The 17,471-nt window shown below is 41.5% G+C and overlaps 1 protein-coding gene across 1 annotated transcript in view; it reads left to right on the top strand.

Annotated features, from left to right (window-relative positions):
* Positions 1-7,658: 7,658 nt before the first annotated feature.
* PDSS2 (decaprenyl diphosphate synthase subunit 2) overlaps positions 7,659-17,471 on the top strand; it is a 284,652-nt gene continuing 274,839 nt past the window's right edge. The window contains exon 1 of the mRNA XM_072642982.1: positions 7,659-8,111. Within this exon, the coding sequence (XP_072499083.1) occupies positions 7,837-8,111 (275 nt within the window). The 5' untranslated portion in view covers positions 7,659-7,836. The remainder of the gene's footprint in view (positions 8,112-17,471) is intronic.

The raw sequence follows: 17,471 nt of genomic DNA, 5'->3' as shown, positions 1-17,471 counted from the left end.
CTCCACCCACAAAGGCACCACCCTAGTTCAGGCCTCATCACCCCTCTACCTGACTACTATAATAGACTTCTAATTCATCTCCCTACCTCAAGTCTCTCCCCACTTCAATCTATTCTCCACAAAGATGTCAAAAAGTTTTTTCTTAAGTGCACATTTGAACAAGTCACTCCCTGTTTAACAAACATTGGTTCCCTATGTCTTCTAGGATCAAATATAAATTCTTCTCTGGCATTTTGAAGCCCTTTACAACCTAGACTTAACCTGCCTTTCTTTCCTGCCTTATTATATATCACTCCCCTTCAAGCACTGTATATAGTTCAATCAATCTGACCTTACTGTATCTCATACATGATATTCCATTATCTGCTTTCATGTCTTTGGAACTTACTCTTCCACAAGGTCATTTCTTAGAAATTTCCTTCAACACTAAGGCTTAAACTGAGACTTCTTCTCATAATGGGGTACTGCATTTATATCATCTGCAGAAAGAGAGAGGTTTGGACTAGCTGGTCTCTGAGAGCCCTTCCAGCTCTCAGAATCAACTCTTCTATCAATGTAAAATCAATGATTCTATATTCAAAAACACTTTATAAACATACAACTTCAAAATGACAAGTTTTAAATAATCAAGGATATGTAATTGTGAATATATGTACTTCTTCTACCAACATGTCATAAAAAACACTTCATCCCTTAGCCAAGGTCTCTAGAAACATAGATAAGCCGGTCTTTGGACATATCATCCATTACAAGGACAATACTCTCTGCCAGTAAGGCCTCTAAGGTCCTAACATCACTTCCTCACCATGAAGAGATATTGGTAGTAGCACTTCAGTAAAAATTGTAAACATAAAGCGCTACATAAATGTGATGTATTATTAAATTCTAATGCTTTCAGATAAAAAAAAAATTTCCTTCAAGACTCCCCTCTAGAGTCACCTTCATGAAGAGCTTCCTAATGCAACCACCTCCTAGAGTTCTTTTCCCCAAATCACTTTGAATCTCACACCTATTTTTAATTTACATAGACATGAGTACTTGTAGTTTCCTTGGACAGAATGTAAGTTCCTTGGGGGCAAGAACTGTTTCACCTTTGTCTTTGAAACAGAGCACCTAGCACTTGGTACAAAGTAGAAGCAAATAAATGTTTGTTCATTGTTTGATTTTATGTTCCTTCCTGGTTACCCAGGGCTATTATTACTCTCCTCAATATCCATTCACCCTCCATCTACAGGTCTTTGATACAAAAGGTTCTCCTTCCACATAATCCTTGGCTACATTTACTAATAAGAGACAAATAAGAGGAATGTGTCATCTTCAAGTTCAATCAATTATTTATTGAATGAATGAAAATATTTTATTAAGCCTTTACTATGAGCAAAACATGGAGAAAAGCAAAACAATCCTTGATTCCAAGGACATCATATTCTAATAAGGGGAAACAACACATATTGAAGGTTTTAGTTGCAAGTGAGATGGAAAGATCCAGTGTTCCTTAAGGTGCAAAAGCTTCTTTAATGTCATTTTCACAGGAAAACACATCCATTGCTGAACCATTTGCTAGTGCCAAAGACTTTCTTTCCCCAGGTTTTTAGTAGCTCTTTCTGCTATGGAGGGTAGGGATGTTGTGCCTGCATTATCAGTGGCTAAGTCCCATGCTTAAAACAGGCTTGTCTCCCAGAAAGATAGCTGCTGAGATCAGCCTGGAAGCAGGGTCAGTGGCTTGGGGTGGTGCTGCTATTCTGGGGGCTCTTGCATTTACCTTCTCATTGGTGGCAGTGCCAGGTTCCATTTCCCCCAAGAGTTGCTCCCCTGCGATATGACTGGGGCTGGAAGTAGAGATGGTGGTTTAAGACCTTTCTTAAACTGTGGGTTACAACCCCCAGTTGGGCAACAGCAAAAGGTTTCTGAATATGCAATTGTAGGAAACAAAAAAAGAATTTTGTTTCCACAGGGTTAAAACTCCTCCCAGCTTTAAGTGATAGCAGTTAATCAGAGTTGTGACCTAGCATGGTCAGACAAAAGGTCAGAAACTTGTGCGCAGGCTGGACAAGCTATTTGAGGGGAAGCCTATCAGAGAGGAGAATGTGAAGTGGGGTGTTCAGGAGGCTCCTTCTAGCCAAAAGATGATCAGGTGGGAGATTCCAATTTGGAACAATATAAAGGAGTCTGCAGTGGTCTGAACAAATTGTAGCACTCCCCTAGGAGCTACCCTTTCATTCAGAGGGAAAGAAGGTAAAAATTGATAAAGGCTTTCCTGATCTCACAAATATTGTTCTTTAAGGTGAGCATGTTTCTCACAGCAATGACCAAAAATTAATTCTAAATAAAACTCTTAATGAATCTGAGGTGTTTCTGGCATCACTTGCCCACACTGCATTGTGCAACTTGACTGCAGCCTTGTTTCTGAACACAAGGCATTTGCACTTTGCACTATGCATGCTCTTAGGTCAGGTTGCACTGAAAAACATGGGGAAATGGAAAAAGAGGTCCAGAACAGAAAAAGTTTAAGAAGCCCTGGGGGTACAGCCAAGATGGTGGAGTAGAAATACAATACATATACTAGCTCTTCCCCCACAACCCATAAAATACCTGTAAAGAAAGACTCTCGACAACAGAGTGGAGGAGATTTCCAGCCCAGGGTGACCTGAAAGGCCGACGGGAAACATCTGCCACGTGGATGTGGAGCAGAGCCCAGTTCAGCTTTGGCTGCCCAGAGAGGCTCTGGGAAGAGGACAAGAGCAGGCCTTGGGGGCGGAATGCCCAGTTGCAGTAGCAGCAGTTTGCAGATCCCTCAACCCACAGGCATCAAAGGTCAGTGACAGGGTTTTTTCAGCTGGCTGAAAGGGAGAAGGGCCTTCCCATAGCTCCAGACTCAGAGGCCATATTGGTGGGCAGCAGCAGCTTCCACAGCAGCCTCTACAGCAGCCCACATCCATTGTTGGATTGTAAAACCCTGGGAGACTGAGCAGCTGATTCTTACCTCAGCCCTACGCAGAGGCTCTGCCCCTCCCTAATACTCCTGGGGGATTTGAGCAGCTGATCTTTATCTCACATTGAATGGCAGCCCTGCCCCTGCAGCTTATCTGAATCTCAGCACCCAGCTCTGGCTTGGCAGAACTGGAGGCCAGGTGGTTGTGAAGAGGAAACTCTATTACTTAGATTCTGGGCACAAAAATTTCTCCTTGCTCCCAGACCAGTGTACACATTTGATTGTACCACCTTGGAGGAACTGAGATCTTACAGACCCCCAGAGTATACCCTGCTTTTGACAAAGGACCCAAAAATCATGTAACTGGTTGGGAAAATGCCCCAAAATGGGGTGAACAGATATCTTCTCCCATCCTTTCAGATGAGGAAGAACAATGTTTATCATCAGGGAAAGATCTAAAAGTCAAGGCTTCTGTATCCCAAACATCCAAAATAAATATTCAATGGTCTCAGGTCATGGAAGCACTCAAAAAGGATTTTGAAAATCAAGTAAGAGAGGTGGAGGAAAAACTGGGAAGAGAAATGAGAGAGATGCAAGAAAAGCATGAAAAGCAGGTCAACACCTTGCTAAAGGAGACCCAAAAACATGCTAAAGAAAATAACACCTTGAAAAATAGGCTAACTCAATTGGCAAAAGAGGGTCAAAAAGCCAATGAGGAGAAGAATGTTTTAAAAAAGCAGAATTAGCCAAATGGAAAAGGAGGTTCAAAAGCAGTTCCTTAAAAATTAGAATGGAACAGATGGAGGCTATTGACTTTATAAGAAACCAAGAAATCACAAAACAAAACCAAAAGAATGAAAAAATGGAAGATAATGTGAAATATCTCACTGGAAAAACAACTGACCTGGAAAACAGATCCAGGAGAGACAACTTAAAAATTATAGGACTACCTGAAAGCCATGATCAAAAAAAGAGCCTAGACATCATCTTTCATGAAATTATCAAGGAAAATTGCCCTGATATTCTAGAACCAGAGGGCAAAATAAATATTGAAAGAATCCACTGATCACCTTCTGAAAGAGATCCAAAAAGAGAAACTCCTAGGAACATTGTAGCCAAATTCCAGAGTTCTCAGGTCAAGGAGAAAATACTGCAAGCAGCTAGAAAGAAACAATTTGAGTATTGGGAAATACAATTAGGATAACACAAGATCTAGCAGCTTCTACATTAAGGGATTGAAGGGTGTGGAATATCATATTCCAGAAGTCAAAGGAACTAGGACTAAAACCAAGAATCACCTACCCAGCAAAACTGAGTATAATACTTCAGGGGAAAAATTGGTCTTTCAATGACATAGAGGACTTTCAAGCATTCTTGATGAAAAGACCAGAGCTGAAGAGAAAATTTGACTTTCAAACACAAGAACCAAGAGAAGCAGGAAAAGGAAAATAGGAAAGAGAAATCATAACAGACTTATTGAAGTTAAACTGTTTACATTCCTAGATGGAAAGACAATATTTGTAACTCTTGAAACTTTTTTCAGTATCTGAGTAGTTGGTGGGATTACACACACACACGCGCGCGCACACACACACACATAGAGAGAGAGAGACAGAAAGCACAGGGTGAATTGAATTGGATGGGGTCATATATAAAAAAATAAAATTAAGGAGTGAGAGAGGAATATATTGGGAGGAGAAAGGGAGAAATGGAATGGGGCAAATTATCTCTCATAAAAGAGGCAAGTAAAAGACTTTTCAGTGGAGGAAAAAAGGGGAGGTGAGAGAAAAAACACGAAGCTTACTCTCATCACATTCAACTCAAGGAAGTAATAAAATGCACACTCATTTTGATATGAAAATCTATCTTACAGTTCAGGAAAGTGGGAGAGAAGGGGATAAGCAGGGTCAGGGGGATGATGGAAGGGAGGGCAATGGGAGGAGGGAGCAATTTGAAGTCAGCTATCTTGGGGAGGGACAAGGTCAAAAGACAGAATAGAAGAAATAGGGGGCAGGATAGGATGGAGAGAAATATAGTTAGTCTTACACAACACGACTGTTATGGAAGTCATTTGCAAAACTACACAGATATGATCTATACTGAATTGCTTGCCTTCTCAATGGGGATGGGTGGGGAGGGAAGGAGGAAGAGAAGGTGGAACTCAAAGTTTTAGGAACAACTGTTGAGTACTGTTCTTGCATACAACTAGGAAATAAATACAGGTAATGGGGTATAGAAATTTATCTTGCCCTACAGGACAAAAGAGAAGATGGGGATAAGGGAAGGAAGGGATGTTAGAAGGGAGGGTAGATTGGTGATAGGGGTAATCAGAATGCTTGGCATTTTGGGGCAGGGGAGGGGAGAAATGGGGAGAAAATTTGGAACTCAAAATTTTGTGGAAACGAATGTTGAAAACTTAAATAAATAAATTTTTAAAAAACGATTTTAAAAAAAGAAAGATCTTGAGAGGCTAGATGACAAAATAAACCGAATAAAATGAATGAAAAAAAGGAAAAAAAAAAAAGCCCTGGCAGTCTCTCCCCAGCAGGATGACCTACTGCTTAGTGTCTAGTATGCTCTAGATATCTGGCTAGGTACAAGGAATAGCAATAGGAAAATGAGAACTTCCTTGCTTTCAAGGACCTTATATTCTGCTAGTGGGGGATACAGATTACACAGTGGTGGCCAAGAAAGGTAGCTTTGGTCTAGATCTAGGGCAGTCAAATTGTGAGTGGAGATACAAAGCAGTAGATTGTCATGCCCCTTTTATAAGCAATAGAAATTTTAATTTGATTATTGCTTCCTGAGCAAGATAAGAAAAGGGAGAGGGGGTACGTCCTGGGTGATAAGACAAGTGGCAAAATGCTCAAGCTGGCTAGGACCTGGAATCCTGGATGGCTGGGTGAGATGAAGTATGGTCTGCACGTCTGGGGCCATTTATAAATAGAGGGCTGAGGTAAGGACTGCCTTACTGACCCTCAAATCTGGGCAGCACTGATTCGGGCAAAGCTTCAAAACTGTGGGGGAACTCCAAGAATTGTGGAATCAAGAGATTCACTATTCCTAGCAGAAGAGGTAGACAGCTTAAAAGACAGAAGGCAAGATGCATGCATTGGTTAGCCCCTGGTGTCCTGATGGACAAATGCAAGGAATGGAAGGGAGACTTTGAGTTTCCTCTATTATCTAGCAGACTAGTAGGATTACAAGGCCTGAGGAAAGAGCGTGGGAATCACAGGATAACGTCCAGGACATAGTCCCCATTGGCTCCTGCAGCTTCTGCTAATGATAACTCACTAAACCATGGCTTAAAGGCTATGGGGACACCTTTTTGCCATGCCTGGGCCTGCAGCAGTGTTGACACAGGTGAGGGAGGAGCAGGGTATGCTGACTACAAGAAAGGTCTGCTTAGGTGGAGTCGGTGAATGAAACAAGTTGCATGTGTTAACACTTTCTGTTTCTCCTCTCCAAGTTCCTTCTGAGGTTACCCCATGCATATCAATCTGTCTTCTTTCTTTCTTCCCCTTTGGACCTGGCCCAGACTTCATTTTATGACTTTGCTGAGGCCTCTGGCCTGATTCCCTTGATGACTTTCTGGCTTTGATCTGGGCCCAGCATTGTTTGCTCTTGTGGATCACTTCGCTGAATTAAAACCCTATTCTTCTCCAGCTGTGGGGTTGCAAGTTACTCCTAATAACTGGCACTGGGGGCAGCCAGGTGGTAGACTGTAGAGAAAGTCAGACCTGGAGTCAGGAAGACCCGAGTTCAAATCTGTCCTCAGACACTTACTAGCTGTGTGATCCTGAGCAAGTCACTTAACCTCTCTGCCTCAGTTTCCTCATCTGTAAAATGGGGATAATAATAGCACCTAACTCTAGGGTTGTTGGGAGAATCCAGTAAGATAATAATTTTAAAGCACTTAATATAGTGCCTGGTCCATAGTAAACGCTATATAAATATTTTTGTTGTTCAGTCCCGTCTGATTCTTCATGATCCTGTCTAGGGTTTTCTTGGCAAAGAGGTTTTTTCCTTCTCCAACTCATTTTTAAATGAGGCCACCTAGCTACCCTAAACAAACAGCATTATTATTAATAGCACCTAACTACCGGTTTGTTATGAAGATCCAACAAAATCACTGTGAAGTGCTGAGCAGAGTGCCTGGGACAGAATAAGCACTACATGAACAGCCATTCCTATGATTGGTGTGACCCTAGACAAGTCACTTGACCTCCCTTTGCCTCGATTTCCTCAGCTGTAAATTGGAGGTAATAAGGAAATCTTATTCCCAAAGCTGGGAGGATTCGGTGAGAATTGTAAAGCATCATCCCTTAAGGATGTTAGTTATTATTACTACTGAATTGGTGGACCTTCCGAGGCTTCACTTTCCTCAAATGTAAAAAAAAAAAAAGAGGTTGGTTCTAGATCCAAGATTCTGTAATCTAGAAAAGACTGAGAATACCGTTCCTGGTGGCCAAAATTTGGCCTCCACGAACTAGGAGTAAAAATCTTGTTCTACTGCTTACCATTTGTGGGACTTTGGACAAGTCACCTAACTAATCTCTCCGGGCCTTAATTTTAAACAATTAAGTTTAATTAAGAAACATAACGCCTTCCTCCCCACACAGCCTGCAGCACGTCCCAGGGAGGCTTTTCCGGATAGCGAGGAGTACCCGCTACCCCGCAGCCCGACCGAGGACGGGGGGGCGGGGCCTGTCACGCCCCGCCCCCTTTACGACAGGCCGGATTGCGGAGCCCAAGATGGCCGCGCCCAGGGCACCGGCAGCTGCCCCCGCGGTTCGGGCACCGGCGCCCAGGCGAAGGTGCTGAACGGGCCGAAGGCCGACTTGTGCTCTGCTGGGCCCGTCCCTCCGACCCCTCCCCGCCCCGGTCCCGCCAGCTGCAGAGCCATGAGCCTGCGGGAGCTGCTGCGCCGGCCTCGCCGCCCCGGAGCCCCCAGCGCCCTGTGGCGGGCGCTCCTGCCGCCGCCCCGCGCGCCCCGGCGCAGCCTCTTCTCGGGATCCCCGACCCACTGGAACCAGGTGGTGTCCGAAGCGGAGAAGATCGTGGGCTACCCGACCTCGTTCATGAGCCTCCGCTGCCTCCTGAGCGACGAGCTCAGCAACATCGCCATGCAGGTGCGCAAGCTGGTCGGGACGCGGCATCCGCTGCTCTACACGGCCAGGTGAGCCCGCGCGCGTGCGCGCCCCGCCTCGCCGCCCCGCTGTGCCGCGCTCCGCGCGCTCCCTGCGCGCCCACCCCGGCCCCTGGGCCTCCGCGCTCCGCCGCGGGCTGCCCCTGCCCCGCGCTGCCCCTGCCCCGCGCTGCCCCTGGGACGCGCCGTCCGCGGTGCACCCTCGCTGCTCTGGGAGCCTCCTTGGTCCTCGGAGCCGTGTCGGGGAGGCCGCCCCTGCTGTCTGCTCCGTTCTCGCCCGCCCTCTCCTGCCCCGCTTAGATCGTGAGCTCCTGCACGGCGGCGACCGGGTCTCGTCAGCTTTGCCAAGTCCGACCCCGCGACCCCGCTGGCCGTTTTCTTGGCAGTATCGCGCTTGTTTGCCACATCATTTTACAGATGAGAAATTGAGGCAAACAGGGTTAAGTGACTTGCCCAGGGTCACGCAGCTAATACGTGTCTGAGGGCAGATTCGAACTCTGGGCGTCCTGATTTCAGGCCCAGTGCCCGTGCACTGAGTCAGCTAGCCACGTCATGTGTGTGCTTGTGTAATAGGTGATCAGTCGGTGTAACGATTGGTAGGTGACTGATCTGGGGAATCCTTCCGTGAAGCCTTTCCAGTCAGCCTTCTCAGCCACAAATGATCCTTGTCTCCTCAAAACGTCCAGGAACGTTTTGTCTGGACCTCTCTTATGCCATGTGTTGTATTTATTTGTGAGCATTTTATACCTCCCAGCTCAGGCTGTCTGGGAAGGAGCTGTATGAAAGTTTTGGAAGAAAGAAAACTCCCACATGAGCCCTTTGTGGGCAGGAACCCTATTTTTTACCTTTTTTTTTTTTTTAAATTTCCAGTACTTAGCACAATGCCTGGAACATAGTAAAGGCTCAAAAAATGTTTATTGAATTTGTTCTTAACTTTACAAAATATTAGATGCTCCCTCAATTGAGGGGAGAGGAGAAGAGAGGCAATTCCCAGGATCACTAGCAATCTCAGTTATCGGTTCCTCAGACCACTAAAAGTTGGAAAGACTCTAGTCTAACCCTGTCACTTTATAGATGGGGAAACTGAGTCCCAGGGGGTTGGTAAGAGAGGTGACATACTTCTGTCATAGCAGAATTACTTCCACTCAAGGTTCCCTACCAGTGATTCCTCATGGTTTGAAAGAAAAAAGAACCAGTACAAAGCTGGGAAGGATGCATGGATTTTATGTCTTCCATGTGAAGGACAGATTAAACATAGACATTTATCATCAGGAAGTTGACAACAAACTCGATTTTTTTCTGCCATAGTATCTCAGGAAGACTGTCTGCGAAGACTCACTGGCATCTGCATGAGTAGAGAAAGTTCACACATTAATTAGCACTACTACTGCTGCTGCTGCTGCTATTACTGCTTTAAAGTTTGCAAAGTGCTTTACATATGTTATCTCTCTTGATCCTCATAACAACCTTTTGATGTAGGTGGTATTATCACTCCCATTTTATTGATGAGGAAACTGAGATACAAAAAGGTTACATGACTTGCTGAAGGTCTGAGGTTGAATTTGAACTTGGCTCTTCTTGACACCAAGTCCTGTGCATTATCAATACCACCTAGGTGCCTATGACACCAGAAATCCTTGAAATAAAAATGCATGGGAAGGGGATAAGATTTATCAGAAATATGTGTAGGGTTAGCACAGGGATCTGAGTTTGTTAGATCAACTTCCTGGAAGGGGTTCTCTTTTTCCCCTGGACCTTTTTGAATATATTACCTCTGGAAGAGAGGCCCTTTCTGGATCTACAGCTCTGACTTGGGTTGGGGTTTGTTCAAGACCGTGCCCAGGGAATTCGTCATGCCTGAAGCAGAGGTCTGGCACAGCATTAAGTATCTTCGTGGGAATTCTGCATGTTTTCCTGGGCCTTTCTTGTTCATCTGCAGCCACCATTGTATGTCAGACCTCTTGCTGCGAGTCCATCTTCATTTAAGAAAGGTCTGTAATTAGATTAAAACAGATATTGAAAATTCTCCCTCCTAGTTTGGTTTTCTGGTAACCTCCAGAATTATGAGTTCTTTGAAGATAGCAACCAGAGTAAGAGTAACAATACTGCTACTACTAGTAAGAATAATGTCCGTTAATATATCACTTTTAGTTAGTGATTCACATACAAATGAACACTGAAGTGCTCACTTGAGTTTTAGAACAGAAAACCCTGTAAAAGTAGATAGTATCAATATTATTACTGTTTGACAAAAGGCAAAATTAAGGTTCAGGAAGCTTCCTTGTGTCATTTATTTATTTTTGCGCTGTCTTAGGTGGCTAGTATGTGCCAAGCCAATACTAGAACTCAGTTCTTCTCCTGCTTCCCTTTTCTCCATGCCAATCTGTCTGTCTCTCTTTTATTTTTGTTCTCCTCTGTGTTTCCAGCACAATGTAGACATTTAATGTAGAGGCAGTTTAATATAATGGATACCGGGCTGTCCTTGAAGCCAGTAAGACTTGGATTTAGGTCCCATCACTGACATAATACTTACTGGTTCTGTGACCCTGGATTAGGTTACTTGATCTCTCAGTGCTCCAGGCAGCACTAAGACAGGCCTGAACAACCTACAGCCCGAGGATCACTTGCTGTATGCCAAAGGATTTTGAGCAGCTTGAGGAAACCTATACATTTTTTGCAGGTTGTGCAGGCCTGCTGTAAGATATAATAAGTTATATATAATAATATAATACATGAATATATTTATATTACATATAAATATATAAAATAATATAATAATAATAACCTACACTCTTGGGGTAATTTTCTCTTCTGGATGGTCCCTCTACCAATGAAATCACAGGTTGATTCCCTATCAATAGTATCATAAATTTAAAAGTGGAAGGAAATCTAGAGATCACTAGTCCAGTACTATCATGGGGAAACTGAGGTCACAAAGGGGAAATGACTTGCCCTGAAACACACAGGTCCAATGTGACACAGCCTAGGTTCAGACTCGAGCCAAGCCCTGACTCCACGTATTGAAGTTTGTAGTTAATTCCAAACCTAGCACTCTTAGCTGTACCATGCAGTTTGTTGCATGTCAAGACCAACTTTTAGGAATACTACCTTAATAGTGAAAAGTTCTATATTTTCACATATTCACATACCCCTTTCATCAGTATAAATGGAAACTCCCTCCAAACTTCCACGAATTGCTATGGTCCAGAAAGTTATCATTGGATTGTCTATCAAAGTTCCTACTGATGAGCCTCCTTGACCTAGGTTGGGTTTTGGACTGAATAGTCAGTGGTTAAGCCTGTACTTCAAGCCTCTCCAACTTGGTATAGGATCTGCCTGCCAAGGTTGTTCTTCACTGGCATAGTCTTTAAGAACTCAGGGTTACTGCAATGCCATGATAAGGCATCCAAATAGAACTTTAGTGAAGTAACCTCCATTTGACTCTGGAGTCAGTAATTTTACCTGTTGATATACTTACTGCTGAGAATCACGTCTTGACGCAGTATCAAGAAGAAAGACAAGAGAAACTTAATGAAGAAGTTATTTTTTAAATTCATTGTTTTTCAACTAGCAAATTTATTTTCTTTCCTTCTCACTCCCTACCCCTTGGGTGAGTGGGTGGGAGCAGTCCCTGTAACAGATAAGTATAATCAAGCAAAATTAATTCCCTCATTGACCATATATATTATTTTATACTCTGAATCTCTCAGCTCTCTATCAGGAGATGGGGAGCATCATTTGTGCTCTAGAATCATTGATGGTCACTGCATGGATCAGAGTTTTTACAACTTTCAAAGTTTTTTGTTTTTCACAGTGTTGTTAGTTGCATATAAAGTGTTCTGGTTCTGCTTATTTCATTCTTCATCAGTTTATACAAATTTTCAAAATTGTTTATTTTGAATAATTTGTATTATTGATGTTGTAAATTGTTCTGATTTTGCTCACTTCACTGCATTAGTTCATACAAGTCTAATCAGGGAGTTAAATTGTTTAATCAAATATGATTTTTATAGTTATCCCTTCCACATTGCAACTTTCTCCATTGCAGTTTTGTTATATCACAGGTTGGCACAAGAAATTCCATGGAAATTTTGGGGGGAGTTTTGCGGAAGCACAGATGACACAGAAAAAAATTACAAACTCAAATGCAAAAAAAAAATGTGTATGGTATAGTATAATATCAGCACACTTTATCTTTCAATACCATAATAATTTAGACTTCTCTAGTACAAAGAGAGGGACAACAATTTTTACAAGGGTTTTCAAGATCACCAGAGGATGGGCAGGGCTGGGGCACCTTTAACCCACACAATGTGGAAGGAATAACTGTAATTAGACTTTCTATGTTATAGCTAATAAGAAGAATCCTTGTTGAATAAACTTAATAGGAAATTAGAATTCTTTCACCCTTTTTGAATTTTATATTTGAAGAGTAGGAATCTGGCATTCGATCAGTTTAGAAACATGCTGTCCATAGGGGCTGGGGAGGTAGCAGTGCTAGTGGTAGAATGATAAGTGAGATAATTTAACCTGAGAGGTAGAGTAGAAATATAGTGGAAGGGATGGGTCCTGTCATGTTCCTTGTCTCATAGTTATCTCTTTCTCCTAACCTTTGCCAGTTTCTCCGTTGGAGGGTAGTAGTGGGGAGATAGTGAAACTTGTTTTAGCCTAAACATGAAATTTCCTTTGTGTGGCTTTCCCACAGAACTAGTCAGAGATGGATTTTGCTAACTAGTGAGAAGAAATAAAACAGCCCCAGATTGGGAATTTTGACATTAACATTTAGAATGGCATAAAGATTAGTACAAGCTGTTTTAAGAACAGTCAGCTTATTGTTAGGAGAGGGGCAGCATGGCTTGTTTAGTACAAAACACATGGGACGAGGAATCGGCAGACCTGAGTTCTAGTCCTGGCTCTGACATTACTTTGCTGGGCAATTTTGGCAAGTCTCTTAACCTCTGTATGCAACAAATTCCTCATTTGATAAGTCATGAAGGTTAGACCAGCTCATCTCTGACTTCATTCCAGTGGTAAACTTTCATCTTCTGTTGTATTATCTACACTTTAGACTCACAAGGAAATTCTTTCAAAATAAATATCTGAAACCTAGTAGACACCTGCAGAATCTTTTGCTGAGCATGTCAAGTTTCATTAGAATATTTTGGATAGCATTTAAAGACAGTTATACCAAGAAGCATGAGTACCAAAATGTTTCAGTTATAGCAAGTGGTTCACTTTCATCAGCAGGAATTTATGAGTTGCATCTTTTTCCATATATAAAAGTTTAATAGAATTACTTGAAATCAGGTCAGGAAGACACTAGTTGTTGAACAGGATATGATATATAGTTCAGAGTAAAACATTACTGACATGTTGCAAATTACTCAAGTGACATACTCTCATGTAGTAGGGACCATCAGAGACTATGCAGTGAAACTCAAAGTGAGGCAACTGCAGCATATCATGAAATTTAACTAGTATGTGTTTTTTAGATTAGAAAGGAATGTATTCTCTAAATTTTCATCAGCGTCATCTTCAGAGCTTAGACTCACTTTCCGAGTATAGATCAATTTCTCATCTAGATGGATTTAAATAAAGTTGACGGTGAAAATCTGATACCCACCAAATTTAGATAACATAGGAGCATAATTTTAATTATTTTTGAAAGAGTGGTTTTGGGAACTTTCAGGAAAATTACATTTATTAGACTAAACCAGTGTTCTCTCTTACTGAAAGCAATTAAGCTTTGTAGTGGAAGTAAGTTTTAACTTTTAAATGATTACACTAAGCAGTAAACCTATAATGTAACAGGAAAAAATGGTGAGGAATAGTGTATATCTATTGCATTGTTGGTAAATCTAATTGTAGGAATCAAATGATTGAAGGCAAAAGTTTCATTTTAAGTACTCAAGTTTTTAATAATTACCAGTAATTTCACTCAACCAACATTTTACCATTTTGTTTTTACAAAGTATTGTATAAGTTTTTTGTGTAGTTACTATAACTCTGCAATGTGACTTTAAAAAAACCTTTTTAAGGCATTTTCAAAATGAACAGATTTATTGCTTAATTGTTGCCTTGTGATGCCTTTTTATTTGTAGATTCCTGAAAGTCTGTGTATAAGGTTATAGTTAACATCTTAATGGTTTGTGCTGTAGGATTCTAAACCATAAAATTTGAAACATAGTATTTATATTTACTCTTCATTTCAGAAACAACTGAAATGACTTCATTTTTGAAATATGTAAAATTGTATTGATTCCTTTCCTGTAACGTAGCCAATTATAAATATTTACATAGTTTAATAATGCCATACTGAATTCAGAATTCTTTGTAGTTTTGTTTTTATAACTTTTCAGATTTGTATAACATAATATTTGGAAATAATTTTCAATCTCTAACACTGTTTAATCTGAAATTTTGCTACACAGTATGCATGAAGAACTAGATTACATTATGAGTGCTTATGATTTTCACAATCAGAAGTCAAACCTATATCTTGTGGGAGGGAAAAGGTAACCTGCATTGTTAGATAGTCACATATAAGCTGGTTCAGTAAAAATGCAGGGTCATGCATTAAAATCCGCCTTGCATAAGTACCAGATTTTCTAATCACCACTGTCATTTCTTCTGGAAAAAAGACCTTCAGGAAAGCCCGCTGCTTACCTCCTGCTTTTATCCTACCCATTTGTCTGCTCAGGGAACTTTCTCCCATCCTCCAAAGCCATTCTACCAAGAAAAGGAAAAACAATACATATTTCAGTTGGCAACAGTTCCCAGATCTTTCTTGGATAGATGATAATTATGCCATTTACAACAATGTAGCAATTAGCTGATTGTTTTCCCCTTGTTCTTTTAGGTGTTAAATATCTCTCTGTAGCGTACATTTACAATTAGGTATGCAAGTCCTCATTAATCAATCACATGTTTGAGTGCCCACTATTTGCAAAGCACTGTAGGAAATACAAAGACCTGTAAAACACTGTTCTTGCACTGATAGAGTTTATGGCCTGTTTGGGAAGATAAAACACTTACAGGCAGATAATGTAATTGAATTCAACAAGTTTATTTAGCCTACCATATGCCAGAGACCTTGCTAGGTGCTGGGATTATGGAGGCAGAAGTGAAATCATCTTTGCCCTCTAAGTTATGTTGCAGAGAGGGTAGGAGGGAAGGGGAAATAGTGTTTACACAGATAAATAAATCACACCCACATATACATACATATTCATATTACATATACACATAGATTTATTTATCTGTATACATATACATGTATGTATGTAGATTGTATTATCTACGTACATGTTATATGTATGTATATCTATGTATATATGTGCACATACGTCTGTGTAACATACAAACTAATTTTCAGGTATATCAGAAATACTAAGAACTAGGGAATAAGCAAAGGCTTTTGTAGAAGGTGCTACTTGAGCTGAACCATGAAGAAAACTAGTGGTACTAGTACAGGTGATGACAGAGAGCACTCTGGATAGTAGTCTTTACAAAGAACGGAGATGGAGAGTCAGTGACAGGGATGGAGAGCAGCAAGTGGGCTGTGGCAACAGAAATCTAGAGTGAGTGAGAGGGAATAGGTGTAATCACCTTGGAAAAGTAGGTTGGGGTCAGAATGTGGAAGGACTTTAACTACCAAACTGAGAAGTCTATATTTTATCTTTGAGACAGTAGGGAGCCAAGCATCTTGAGTAGGGGAGTGCTATGGGTGGACTTGTTTTGAGGAATGTCAATTTTGTTTGACTGTTTGAGGGATGAATTGGAGAGAGCAGACACTGAAATGCAGGAAATCCAATTAGGAAACTGTCATAATAATCCAGATGTCAGGTGATAAGGGCCTGAACTGGGGGAATGTCAGAAGAGGATAAATTTGAGAGTTGTAGTTTTAAAATCGATTAGACGATAAAATTTTAAGTGCCTACCAAGTGCCGGGCATTTTGCTAAGGATATAGAAAGAGGCAAAAGACAGTCCTTGCCCGCAAGGATCTTTTACAGTCTAGTAGATGAAACGACATGCAAGCAAATATATATAAAGCTAGTTATTATTCAGAATAAATTGGAAATAAATAACAGAGGAAAGGCACTGGGATTGAGAAGAGTTGGGGAAGGCCTTCTGTACAGAAGGTGGGATTTTAGTTGGTATTTAAGGGAATTCAGGGAGGTCAGTCATTGAAGTGGAGGGGGAGAGCATTCCAGGCACTGGAAACAGCCAGAGAAAATGCCCAGAACAGAAAGATGCAGTGTCTTCTTCATGGAAGAGGCAAGAGGCCAGTGTCACTGGATTGAAGAGTGTGGAATTCGCTTTATGATGTAGGGAGACTAGAAAGGTAGGAGAGAGCTAGGTTATGACGGGCTTCAAATGGCAAACAGTATATTTTGTATTTAATCTTGGTGATAATATGGAGCCACTGGAATTTATTGAGTTGGGGGATGAGGAGGGGTTGACATGATTGGACTTTTATTTAGGAAATCACTGTAGTGGATATATGGAGAATGGATATTAGTGGGAATGGATTTGAGGCAGGCAGACCTACCATCAGGCTATTGCAGTAGTGCAAGTGTGAAGGGATGAAGGCCTGTACTAGAGTGATGGTAGTATCATAGAAGAGAAGAGAGCATATTTGAGAGATTTTGCAAAGGTGAAACCACAGGCCTTGGGAGCAGATTGGTTATGGGGCAGAAGGGTCCGAGAGATAGTGAGGAGTCCAGTATGACTCCTAGATCGTGAACCTGAGAGATAGAGAAGATGGTGTTGCCCTCTGTAGTAATAGGGAATATAGGAGAAAAGGAAGGTTTAGGGGAAAAGATGATGAGTTCTGTTTTAGACAGATATCTGAAAGGCAATTGGACACGCAAGTTTGGAGATCAGCAGAGAATTAGGGGCAGGATGGGTAAATTTGATGGTCATCAGCCTACAGGTGCTAATTAAATATAGAACTGATGAAATCAAGTGAAATATTATAGAAGGAGAAGAGAAGAAGGCCCAGGACAGAACCTTGAGGGACCTCTGTGGTTAAAGGGTGACTTGGAAAAGAATCCAGCAAATAAGACAGAAAAGGAGTGATCAGATAGATAGCAGAGAACCTAGAGAGAGTGGTAACCCACAAACCTGGAGAGCAGAGAGTATCAGGGAAGAGAGAGTGATTAGCAGTGTCAAAGGCTGCAGAGAGGACGAGATGAGGACTGAGAAAAGACCATTGGATTTGGCAGCTAAAATATCATTAGTAACTTGGTAGAGAATAGTTTCCATGGAACGGAAAGGCTGGAAACTGAATTATAAGGGATTAAGAAGGGAGTAAGTGGAGAGAAAGTGGAGGCATCTAATGTGGATGACCTTTGTGAAGAAGAGTTTACTATATTACGAAGGGTAGA

The sequence above is a fragment of the Notamacropus eugenii genome, chromosome 2 (genome assembly GCF_028372415.1).
Source record: "Notamacropus eugenii isolate mMacEug1 chromosome 2, mMacEug1.pri_v2, whole genome shotgun sequence".
NCBI classification, from domain to species: Eukaryota; Metazoa; Chordata; class Mammalia; order Diprotodontia; family Macropodidae; genus Notamacropus; species Notamacropus eugenii.
The sequence above is the reverse complement of the archived record's forward strand: the minus strand, read 5'-3'. Positions and strand labels throughout refer to the sequence as shown.